General features: G+C 36.9%; 1 protein-coding gene across 2 annotated transcripts in view; it reads right to left on the bottom strand.

The window, feature by feature from the left end:
* The window catches only part of AKAP6 (A-kinase anchoring protein 6), a 287,788-nt gene that overhangs the window by 84,590 nt on the left and 189,820 nt on the right, over positions 1-13,378 (bottom strand). For both annotated transcript variants that reach the window (XM_040602103.1, XM_040602104.1), the window contains exon 8: positions 5,385-5,533. In XM_040602103.1, coding sequence (XP_040458037.1) covers positions 5,385-5,533 — 149 coding nt within the window. The remainder of the gene's footprint in view (positions 1-5,384; positions 5,534-13,378) is intronic.

Below are 13,378 nucleotides of genomic sequence, written 5' to 3'. Positions count from 1 at the left end.
GATGAGTAGCTAGCATTTCAACTTAACGCCTTAAGATAGGCTTGAGTGAATATGGTAAGCCAGTGAGAACTAAGGCCAGATACAGTATTAGACAGGTGTTCCCTACAGACATGTAAGAAACAAAGGTAAGGACAGGAAGTCAAAACAATGAATCCTTGAATAGCCAGCAATCATTAAAATTCAAAGGAGGATCACTACGGTTTTCAACAAAATAAATCATTAGAATAAGGAGCTTAAAAGGATTAATGTGATTCTCTATTGAAAGCCTAGTGAATAAGTAAAGCATAGATTCTTCTAAAACGCTGTGATACAAGACAGAAGGTACATGCTAAAAAACTGCACATTCGTCAAAAGATACCCCTTGAAAAGGGATCTGCAAACTTGCAAAACTGGAACTAACAAAAGCCTTGTCAGTAGTATCAAAAAACCCACATATTGATCAAAACAATAATGTATGTTCCACTAAAGCTCATTTCTCCAATTATTAACATCTTTTTTAGCAACCCCATTAAATAAATCAGCAGTATTTCAACAAGAGAAACAATAAACCAATCATGTTTTTAATGTTATTAAGGCTATCACAGTTTCAGTTATTAACTAGAGAACCATATGCATGGCGATTTTGAAAGCTTATAGATAAAGTTGTGACAAGCAGAACTCTCTTTCTGCAAGAAAGCAAGCAAGAGAGAAGAAAGCATTTGCCTTCTGTGGTATTATTTTCAATGAGTCAACAACAAAGGAAGTCTTGTATAATGCACAAGTGTTGATTCCAGCCTCTGAAGTAACTCTCTAGTTTAATCCACTGTACTTAGTATACTTTTACTCAATAATTTATGAGGTGTACTTACTTAAAATTGCTTGCTGCCCTGAGAAGGTAAGCAATGATGCTATTATAAAGAAGAGCCAGCATAAAAGGGCGAGTTACTATTGTTGAAATATAATAGTTTCATTTGGAGTTCAGGGCTTTTCTCCTGTTTCAGGAGGTATTTGACTCAGATATCATTTTGCAAGTAAAATAAAACTAAACTCCATTTTGAATAGTATATTTGCAGTGATACTGAATCTTTATCCCTTCCTCAGAAAGCAGTATAACCATTCTGTATCTTCAGTATCTACAGCTCCATTTTTTCCCTTCCATCTTATCCAAATACTCTCCAAAGTCATAAAACTGACAGGCAGTTATTAAAACATATGTTTTATGATAAAGAGGCGAAATTTCATCTCATATAAATCGGTACAGATTCACTTGGACTTGGACAGTCAGTACCAGTGAAAAATCTAAATTAAGATACGAAGATGATGAGAAACAAAGCCTACATCCAACGTTCATGACCTGCTCCTGCCAGAATGGGGCGGGTTGTCTTTAGAAATTGCACCAGGAAGTGGACTGGGATTTTGCTGTAATAGGCAGAAGATGTGCTGGATCCAAACACCTGCTTTGCATCTATAGAAACACATCTTAGTTACAGTCCAAACTGGTCCATATATTGGTGTAATACAATGAACTAATCCTCTGAAGACACACCAAAGCATTTGTCCCTGACCTTTACAAAACTCAGATAAGAATTGGGAAACAGTTGAACACTATGATTTCTAGCTGAGGTTCTAAACAGCAACTCAACACAAAATGAAGAGTGAGAGAGACAGGATTCACTAGAAAAAGACCAGGAAAGGATGCAAGAGGTAATGGGGACTTTTTCCCCCTCCCTAGTTTACATACTGTGCCTATTCTCTTATTTGGTTTTCTGCTGTAAAATAAAGTAATCTGGGAGCATTTTTAAGCAAACTGTCTATGGCAGTTATTTGCCTGAGCCTGAAGATAGTGAAGTCAGCCTAAAAGCATCATAAATATTTTGTTAAAATTTGATTGAGATATTTTTAATAGTTCTAAAATAGCTCGGGGGGGAGGGGGGGGGGGGAGCATTGTTCTTAAAATGAATGCCTTACATGTAAATTGATGGGTCTACTGATTACTATTAAATTACTATTTGGAAGAGGATGTAAGTTACTAAGCTGCTAAAAAGATATTCAGAAAATCCAGCAATTGTAGGATCAGTGACAGGTTAAGATTAAAATGTACCTGTCAGTATTTCTGTGGTATATTGAATATTTCTTTTTTATTCAGAATCTATTTTTACTGGGCTTAGAAGATCTTTTTTTCATATTGCCACAGGCAGAATCAGGGAAAGTATAACTTCTGAAATACTGATGTGTGCTACAGATGCAAGAACTACAGAAAAGATCAAATTTTGGTTGATTATCCAAATCCACCAATTGCTAAAACAAGAATAAATCAGGTCATCTGTTCATCGCAAAAAAAAAAATTAAAAAAAATTCTTCCATTAGAGATACCCAAACATTGCCAACAAGAATGCTATAATATTAGTTAAAGGGCAGGTAAATACAGCTTCCCTAATACAGGTTTGTGGTTAATAAGCTAAAACCATTATCTACATAATAACTAAAATGACATTAAGAAGTATATTTTATCTTGGTAAACAGGGTATCAGATATGCAGAGTTGCATGTCTAATCCCTTGAACCCTAAACATATTTCTTAAAATGTGGACATCAATTTATTATTTTGAATGAAAATTCATGAGCACCTTTCTCATGAGAAAACCAGTTCGTCTGTGGCATTAATAAATAAAAAGGAATGTGAAGCTATTTCCATCAGCCTTTTTCCCCATGTTTAACACACACTTCCAGTTTGTATTATTTCTTTGATGGCATAACTCACATGGCATTTGGAAATACTGTAAACACACTAGTATGCCTACCAAAAAAATTCAGCCAGACAAGAAGTTCTTCCAAGTTTCTGGGTCATCATTTTTTTGAACTCCTTTCACGTTTCTTATATAGGAGAAATCAGAGTTCTGACCTTAACGGTTGTGAAATTGCTTTATATTCTGTGCATACTTGAAGCCCCCTCTAATTCATTTATCTCAAAGCCTCACCCATGAAGGCCCAATACCAGGTGATGACAGGATCCCAGGATCCAGCCTTCATGTTGTGCAATGGTACTGTAAATATCGTACCCCTATCTCCCAACAGTACCTGTATAAAGTCCTCCCCGGTTTTGAGGAGGTGCAATATTTCCAGCCAGATTTGCTATAACATTTTTGCAGCTGCTCTCAGCTACTCTTGGTTACCTCTTGCTGCCCTGCCTGGCTAGCTGGTGTTCTCCTGCAGTGGATATCCATTCTCTTCTCTTTCATTGTCGCTAGCTATTTCCATGCAGATACATGTAAACTGTCTCTATTGCTGTTGTAACAAGATTGCTGTTCTGCAGGAAATCTGTTATCTACACACCCACTAGCATCACCCTGTTCTGCAGATACTACCTTACCTATCTCACTGTAGCTATTTCTTACACAAGGCCACCTCCCAAATCTTTCCCCCCACTATATAAAAAATTCTCTATCTACAATAAATCTTGTTCTCCCTGTAGATACTCTTCTTCCTCCTAGGTCAAACTTCCACAACAGCTAATGGAAAGATGCCCTGACTTTCCCAGCCACGCAAATGGCCCATTCTTTGTAGACATCTCAGCCTCTTGCTAGGTCATCCTACTGTGGAATTTCTGTCCACAGTTTTTATGCAGTAGGGAAATCTTTTATCAACTGATTGAAATGGCTGAAAAGCATTTCCATTGTGTTCAATACAATACCTCAGACTGGTTCAACTGGAAGTTTTCCATCTGAATCCAGCCCACTCTAGTTTCTATAATGGCTGAATACATGGTATTGTATTTGTCTCCCTCTGGTCCTTTGGCCCCTTGAGCCACTGTTGAGCCTCTAAGGGCTGGGATGGCCATCAGGGCCCAGAAAGGTGGCCACAACACAGAAAAGGTAGGGAACACTAACTAGTAGGTTACCATTCCCAGTAATAAGCATATAATTACAAGTGCAAACAAGTGCATTTAAGAGCCTATTTCCTTATCACATATGGTATGTAGAGTTACAAACTGGATTTTTCCATGAGGTTTAAAGCTTTATATCCCTTATCCTCAATAAAATCAAACGTCTGTTGATGTCTTACTGTCTTATGTCCCACACAGAATTCCAACCTTAAGTCTTGCTCACATTCAACTATGGCTGCAAAATTAGAAGCTGTTTTTGAACATGTAGCCCCCAGTGCACATTTATATACATATACACACTAATTCTGAACAAATTATTTTTATGGTTGGCACTAGCTGCACTGGCGTGTTTGAGAATCTGACAGATTTCTGCATATGTAATCAAGATCTCAGTAATCCTACATAATTAGCCCACATCAACTTTTCTAAAACAGTCATCTTTCCGTATAATAAGAGGGGATGTTTACAAGGCTCATTTATCTTTACAGTCGGTAATTTAATAAAACTGTGTTCCCAAGACCTCAATGTTGAGTTAACAATTGGAAAAGGAAGTTCTGGAGACAAAGAACTCCTGAACACCTTGGTCAATGAATTTCCTTGCACAGGGAACAGCAGGCAAAGGTTCTGCTGTATTTACCTGTTCCAAGAAGACTTCTATCAGGATGAGGGGGTGCCCAAAAAATGAGCACTAGTTCGCTCCTTTGAACTGCTTTTGCCCCACACTACTATGAACTCACAGATATGTTCTGATGTTAATTTAGGGGAAACAGCAGTTGGAAGATTCAGTTTTCAAAAGACCTTCAAGAAAAAATCTTAACCCAGAACTACAAGTTTTCTTGGTTGTGAAAAAGGGAGGGGCAGCATTGATTTCATTTTAGCATACTCTAGTGATTAACTTGTCCAAGATTCTTTGCTCAAACTATTAGGAAGAGTGCTTTTATATACACTTACATATGTAATATGGGGGAAGAAGAGTGGAGGGAGAGGGGAGTATGTGTGTTTACATTTATAAGAAAACAGATTGAGAAGACCAAGTTAAGGGAAAACATTTAAAATTAAAGCTTTCTAGAAGTACAAAACTGGGATGTTTGTACTGGTGAACTTTAAGTGAATTGCTTCACATTCATATTTCCTAGTCACTAGTAGAATAGCAGTTATATTGTCTTGCAGAGGTATTAATACATTATAAAGATACTTCCTTGGAAGACGCCAAGAAATCAAAAGATACAAAACCATTGGAGGAGAAAAGCCTGAAGAAAAAGGACACATTACATTTGTAAATATCAAAATAATGGATTGCTATTAGGTAATGTTATGTAGTCCCATGAACAAGCCATGATTTGGATAAATTATCCAGAACCCATTATTTTTTGCATTCATATAAGAAAAAAATAAATAGAGTTTTCCCCTGCCTCTTGGGCTAGGAAGAAAAATCCTGGTTAACTACAAGTAAGAAAAAGTATATCATGTAAAAAAAAATACAGATCAGTGAGAATAAAACAACAAAAAGAATAGTTCCCTACCCATTACTTCCCACTGTGTGAACTTTTGACATATCAGCAAACTCTTCCTTTCGCTTGCTACTACTGTTGTACTGCTCACTGTACAGCTTTAAGGACATCTGTTCAACAGCATCTCTTTGTGCTTCCAGATAGCATAGCTGAACCTCAGCCTAGAAAAAGAAAACAAAGAGAAAAAAAAACACCAAAGAACTTTAAAAAAAAAATCAGAAAGAATGCATTTAAAACAAATATTTTTGGACGGCAACAATTTTAACCAAATGATTCACACCATGATTTTTCTCCTTGCATGATAGTTGAAAAGTCTGAAGCATTAAGTCAGAGAAAAGTACAGTGTATTCCCAAATGCTAGAACTGAACTATTTAGTTTCTATCAGAGAATGTGCTATATATTCCATGAGATGCATATCCAATCAAACGCTGCATAAAGATGTCTGGACATGAATAAAAAAGATATGAGAAATCACGCACTAAGACAGAACAGGTAGATACATAAAATTACATTTCTTAGAGGCTTCAAGACTGATATTATTAATACGTTGCCTGTGCTTCATAATTAATGAAAGCCATATTGCCATAGGTATATTTGTTTTAAATAGTAAGTGTAAACAAAACCAAGCAAATTGGCATCATTCACATTCAGCTTTCCCATATCTGGTGTCCACTGATTATTCAGCAATTTTAATTGCAAGGAAAAAGGCAATAAGTGAGATGTGCTGGTTTCCATCAGACTCTGTGCCTGGCCAGAAGAATGTTGAATACTTGGCATCATAACTTATTGAATAGACACTTTATTTATTGCAGCTGTGGTGATCAGTTTGATTCTGAGGCTCAGAGAACCAGATGATAAAAGGATGAAATTTGCTGTTTGCCACACTTGCCCCTAGGAACAGGACAAAGAACAGAGGGTACAGTAAGTTCAAAAGCACTTTGGGACCAATATGCTATTGTTTTCTTTTAATATGCTTCACCAAAAAAAAAAAAAAAAAAAAGCATTACAAATTCTGATAATGCTTCAAAAAAACTGCTACTTCTGTGTAACTACATACTCTTATTTCCATTAGGAGAGGAACGCCTGCTTAACCATTTAGTGCTATGGCAAGTAAATGGAACAAGCACAGAGGAAATTTTTGTATGAGGACTCTTGCATTTTTCTGCTGCGGGAGGCAGGGAAATGAAGAGTTTGTTTGGCTGCTGACAGCACGGCAGAGTTACCAAGCTATGGAACAATGGCAGCTGTAAAGAAAAAGCAATGAAAGGGCTAGAGAGGAGAAGGGAAACCTGCAAAATCTAGGAAAAATTCAGGCAAGTGAATGGAAAGAGGCACTGAAGATTGTCAGCAGGGAAAGCCTGAAGGAAGGTTGGAATGTCTTTATAAGCTTGTGGTAATAACAGGTATATTTGCTTATGCCTTGCCTTGGTGCAATTTTTGCTGAGTAATAATGTAGCTGATTTGGAAATGCCATTTCCTTTTAAAATTTAAAATTTAAAATTTTAAAATTTAAAATTCAAACATTTACAGCTTTCTCTCTCAGTTGCCTCTTACAATGAGATTTGTTACGTTTGGCAGTAAACCAAAATATGTTTTGAGAAATTAAAGGAAAAAAAAAAACCAAACCACTAGCAATTTTCCAAGGAGACAGAAGATAAAAAATGCAAGTAAACCATGCAGGTCTTTCAGTGTGCACACAAATAAAATACAAGGCTTTCATACCTTCTCTACAATAGTGGAAAATTAAACCACACAGGGTTACAATGAAGAAACATTACCTGAATACAAGACGAACTACTTGGGACTGTCCAGTTAGAGTAAAATGTTAAAGGTCTGAGAGTGCTATAAAACATGCTCTTTCAGAAACTATAATTAAAACTGCTGTTTATATAACTCAGAAATTACTAAAAGCAGCAAATACACAAACATCATCACCTTCCTGTTCCACTTCCACCCCCAAGTATGTTTCTGTTTAAGTTGATAAACAAACCCCTTCCACAGGATACAGGGGAACCTCAACAAATTTCTTTTTTGGAAGGATTCTTCCACCAGTAAGGATAATCTTCCAGCTTTTTTTTTTTTTTTTTTTTTTTTGTCCACACAAGGCTATGAATTTGTTCTTTGAATTTGTTCTTACCAGAAAGCAGTTATCCATTGGTTGTTTTTATCTTATTTATGGTTTCCATGACACTCAGTCAAAAGCCCTCTTGTGAGTGACCAGTAACTTTCTAAAACAATTACATTATCAATTACAATCTTCCATGATTCTTTTCAAGCCTAAAAATGAAATCTTGTGGAAGATTTTAGGCAAATAATTTCCCTGGTATTCAGGATGGGTTTGGGAATCAAGATTAGCAATTCTGGCTCCTTTCCTATGAGTCTTGTGTGGGTTTTTTTAGGGTTATTTTTTTTGGGGGGGGGTGGGGGGGGTGGGGGGGAGGGTGGGTTGGCTGTCATTGAAATTATGTATACAATGCCCCCCTCCCCCACTGCTCCAGTGCTCCAAAAAGAGGGAATTCACATATAGCCTAAACTCTGGAACCTCACACATACAAATTAAAACTCAGCTCTGAACTATATGAACACATGGTTTTTCTCAAACAGCACAACTATCCCAATACTTGAGATAATATTTTTTTTTTCATTTTCTAAATCCCCTCTCTATAATTTCCTCTATAGTTTAAAATATGAAATGGGAAAAATAAGGAAAGCGGCTTTTCACAGATCTTTCATTCTCTGTTCACTTGCAAAAATATTTTTAAACGGACAAATCACTAATGTATGTGGAAAATAGGAGAAGAAACAGGAGGATAAAACAGAATAGTGGGGGAAAGGAAAAACAGGATGGAAGGGTAACTAAATATATGGAGAGGGATGAATAAGAATGCACTATTTCTTCCTCACAGCTATAAGGCCCTCTTGTACTGAGCATTACAAACTCCACCAACATCATACTCTAAAAATCCTGAATACAAGCAATTGTGTCCCAGTTATTGTATCTCAGAACTATGATCCCTCTATAAATCAACTATTTTTGTTTTAAACCCAATTTTTGTTTTCAGCGATTGCAAATACTTACAGCAACTCAAACTCAGGCAGCGCAGTTTCAGATAGATCTCTCCGATTTCTTCACTGTGTGAATTCATCTATCTCACTGTTGTACTTAAGCATTTTTTGTGTCCCTGTTCTACTGATATCAACTGCAAAGCCAAAGAGGCTTTGAAGAACTCGAGTAGGTATTGATCAGTTTAAGTCTCAAAAACCTACATTCTGCAGAAGCTGAACTAAGTAGGCAGAAGGCACAATCTCAAAACCAGTACACAGCACAGATACACAATAAATCTACTGCCATTTATTTTCAACTTAAAATCTTTACTGATAACAAAGGACTAGCTTTGCAGTATACTGGCAGAATAAAGTAGCAACTTTATTAATTGCTAATCAAATACATAAAAGCTACTTGCTTTACCTTCTAGCTTATTTTAAGTGTGCACTTTCAGATTGCTCTACATATGATTTCTTGTTACTTAACACAACTATAATTTCTATCACAAACACACCTCTATGGACTTGGATATCTAGGAAATCCTGAGAAAGTCTACTGAGATATGCATCATCCTAAATATATGTAGTTGAAATTGGTTGAGAGGTAATCATTCATTTGCTCTTAGTGCCCCATCTTAGAAGTGGAACTCAGTTTCTTCTTTTTTTCAGAAGATGTAGCCAGTCGAAATCATTGAAAAATTGAACATGTTAAAAAAACGCCAAGGAATGATACTCAGCAGGTTTTTTCCACTTTGTGGTCCTCTTCTAAGTGACGTTTTTTGCAGTAAAAACACAATAAAGATGCTGGTGATGGTCTGGCTACACATTTGTACAGATTCTCTGCCTAGCAGGATTGAATGAGTTTACAGTTTTCTGTCGGAAATTAAACTGAGATATTTCCAATAATCGAATGACAAAATGCTCTCATTTTCCTGAGCCTGGAGGATCCAATCTCTGAACAAGACTATGAGAAAACAGTAGTCTCTGGGGAAAAACAGTGAAAAAATTTTATACTAGTGCCAAATATTCAGTTCTAGTGATCGATTAATAGCGGTAAATATTTTCAAGGCTATTGTCAGAAAGCTCATTTTCTAAAAAGTAAGACCTTATAAATAAACCGATGGAGCCTGGGGTGCAGAATCTGTTCCTTAAGACTGGCTTTGCATGACAACACAGAATGTCCTTTACTATACAGATCACTATAGAACACGAATGGGTAATCAGTGACAATACAAATCAATGAAAATACATTGTATTTCTTGTTAGACCTACACGTTAGAATGACCTTATTCTGAAGTGGAGAAAGACAAGAGGAGGGATAATGGCTGCTACTGTGGGAGGAAGGAGATTGAAAGGTTATATTGTATACAGTGTCAAATCAAAGACTCAAAATTTACACCAATGTAAATTGGAGATTTTTTTATGAGGGAAGGTACTAGAATAAATACCACTGAATTGGTATTGAAAGGAAAGTATTTTCAGATACTCTTTCCTAGGGAGCACAAGTCTTTTGTTACAAACTATGGTACTGTAAGCAAACTATTCTCTGTTTTAAATATACAAAATATAACACATTCAGTTGATTTGAATTATGAAAGTATTCTATCTTGCATTATTCTTTCTCTACAGTGCTTTAGAAAAGCTATACCACTGCCACACTAGACTGTAATTACTGTAGAATTACATATGAAATACAGACATAGTTCAGCTCCTCTGCCATTATTGGAACTTAAGCTAGATAAAAGCATTGCCTCTTAAAGTAAAGCACAAATTCCAGTTTGCACTAAACAAGGAGGTGGTCAGATGGCATTATACAGTATGTAGATTTAGAAGGCTCACCTATATGTATATTTTATAGAAGTGCAAATTCAGCTGCACCATTCTAAAAGCATGCATGTCCCAGCTCGGCATGCTTTATATCTTTGTAATTGGTGAATTTCTTAAGAAATAAAATTGGGAGTAATTCCTTACCAGAACTGAGTTGATTGCAGTAGCATTTAGGTGGTCATATGTGTGCCCTCAAGCATTTTTTGTTGTTTTCTGACACAATATTCTGTCTATTTCTCCACATTATAAAGTTGTGGAGAAAGCTTTATTACACAATATGAAACAGATCCTGGCTCTGTCACAGATGCAGCCACTGTATAAAATTATGTTAAGAAGTACACAGCTCAACATATCTTCCATGGGGGTGTAGCTTACAGAAAAAATTCTTTGGCAGGCAACAATTTGACCAAAGACTTGACCATCCACCACTCCATCCCCACAGCCAGCCAACAGGTCTTCTGTTGCTGTAAACACTTAGGGTAGAAGCGATACTTCCAAGAGGTTACCCTGGCATTTTAAATGGAATTGTATAACAGAATCATAGAATCATTCAGGTTGCAAAAGACGCTTAAGATCATTGAGTCTAACATTTGGCAGCGTTCGGGTTCTTGGACTTCAGGTGACTTGGAAGTACTGTTTCTACCCTAAGTGTAGGCATTTGTTGCTGAAGGAGGATGGTAACTCTTATCATCAGCTTTTTTTCCCCCCTTTTCTCTCCCTATCCTCCCCTACCCTGCACAACTAAAACAGAGACCTTGCTGCAGTTGACATCTTAGTCTGTTACCCTTCCTGCTTTTGGCTCCCCTGCCTCTTCCATCCTTCATCTTGCACACTTTCTTCAGAACTGAATCAGATTAAAAAATAATCCTATATCATAAAACGTGTTTACTGAGAGCTGAACGTTTGATAGTCCTATTACAAAAGGACACGTTGTGTTTTGATCATGCAGGAAATGAATTCTGTTAATCAGGGCATGCTTGTTACCAGTTAAATCTCAGCAAAGTGTTTTTATCATCATAAATCTCAGAAATGCTTTTATATTGGTAATACCTTTATCACTTTGTTTTTCAGTGTACTAAAATAATCACAACAATGTGAAACCTCCACACAGAATGAGCAAAATTACAAGGCAAAAAGATTCTTACTTATCAAGGTACTTAAATTCATCATAGAGTTTAAGTAACAGCAGTAACAGCACAGTGAATTTTAAGCCCATCTACAGGAGCCAGAAATTGAAATTTTAGATCAAGTAGGGTTGTGTTATAGCAAGCAGAACTCCAGGCAACTCCCAGAGCCATCAGAAATAACAGGGGGTGGGGGGAGAAGGCCAGTAAATAACAGCAATACCTTTTTGCAGAGTTGCCCTTGGCTTTCAGAAATACATAGTGGGTTTGGATTTTTGTATAAAGATTAGGAACATGACCTGTTACTTCAGGACTGTGGAGTGCAAATGCAACCAGTAGCATGGCCTCAGCAGCATTGTCTGACCAAATCCATGGAGGTATCCTGATCATGCTGTTAATTTAAAATCTGGATCTCTGGTGTCTAATTCCTGACTGTCCCCCTGTCTTTGGTTCTGTTCAGTGTAATGTTAAACACAACACGAGAGTGTGGCATGCCCTGTGCATCAAACAGATATCAGCGATGTACTCAGAGAAGTTCCCTATATCACAAATACCAAAAAGCACTGAAGAAAAGTATGAAAGGATTAGCCTTTCCAGCGACTTCCAAGACTGAATATTTACTGACAATAGCATTCCAAAATTACAAAGTGAAAAAAAAGTCCTTGTAAGACTGGGAATCACACAATGGCCAGTATCTTTTGCTACTTACTTTTCTTGTCCTGCAGGTCTGCACCTCCAGCCTGCAGAACAAGAGTGACAAGTAGGATGAAAAGGAAGGTTTTGTAATAACTGGGGGCCAGGTGGGGAACAGGCTTGCTCTGACAACAGAAAGGACTGGGATGAACAGAATAGTGCCTGCTAAAACCAGGCGGAATACACAAATTAACAAGGATGCAGATCCAGCCGAACTCATCAACATAACAGTTGGAGTGCATTTCATCAAAACTGCCACATGCCTTCCAGCTCCTTCAGTGACACATCTTCACATGCCACAAGAACTGTAAGTCCAAACAGTCCCATTCTTACAAACCCAGAATAATTTTCTTTATTAAAGTAGCAATTCATCATCACAACCTTTTGTCTTGGTATCTTTCCTGTCTGGCAGAGAAAACAATTTCCTATAGGAGGTCAGAACACAGATATGTTGTACTTAAACACAAGGTTGAACACCATTCCAGGCCAGACTCAAGATCCCCAAGTAGTCAAGAAGAAAGACTAGTCAGACACAAAAAGTCTTTCCTCAATGTGCAAAAATTGTAAACTTAATCTTACTTAATTAAAACCTTCACTATTTGCACAGTTCTGAATGTTCCTACCGTTCCCTTTGTTTGCACATTTAGAGCAATGAAGTGGCTTAACAAGAGATTGTTAAGAGTCTGCCTGTCACCCCAAAGCATTGGTATTTCTAAAAGCCATGCTCCTCTGAAAGGCTTGTGTACCAAACCACATGGGCAGGCAATGCACCTAGCTTGATCTGTAGGGATGTGCATTCAAAATGGCCATGCTTTTAAGGTTAAAGGTACCAACGTTCAGAATTCAGGACGGTACATATGTGCAAAAGAAAAATTCGAGTGATGGTGCACATTCCCTCACCTCCATCTCTGCAGCAGACTGACACCTACTTTTGTATTTTAAAAAAAACGAGATGAAGTAGGCCTTGCAAAACCAATACATTGTAGGGAAAACAGGAAGGCATGACTGAACTAATACAAAAATGCTATGGCCTTTTCATTGGAAATTTTTCTCAGAGATCCACTTTGTGCATATTTTGGAGAAATCTCTTTTTCCACTGTTGGAAGCTCTACTGCCTTAAAGTGAAGTGCAACTTGATGACTTATTTGTAGAAAGTGGCTTCCAAGTTATCTTGAATGCATTATATTGATTACATTATATATATATATAAAATTATATATTATATTTGGAAGTAAATATAAGGTAATGATTTCTTTAAACTTGCAATGTATGAATCTGAACTTTACTTTGGTAATACTTTTAATTAATTTTAACAT

Source organism: Falco naumanni, chromosome 7, assembly GCF_017639655.2.
Source record: "Falco naumanni isolate bFalNau1 chromosome 7, bFalNau1.pat, whole genome shotgun sequence".
NCBI classification, from domain to species: Eukaryota; Metazoa; Chordata; class Aves; order Falconiformes; family Falconidae; genus Falco; species Falco naumanni.
Note: the sequence above shows the minus strand (reverse complement) of the source record. Positions and strands in the feature narration are given on the sequence as shown.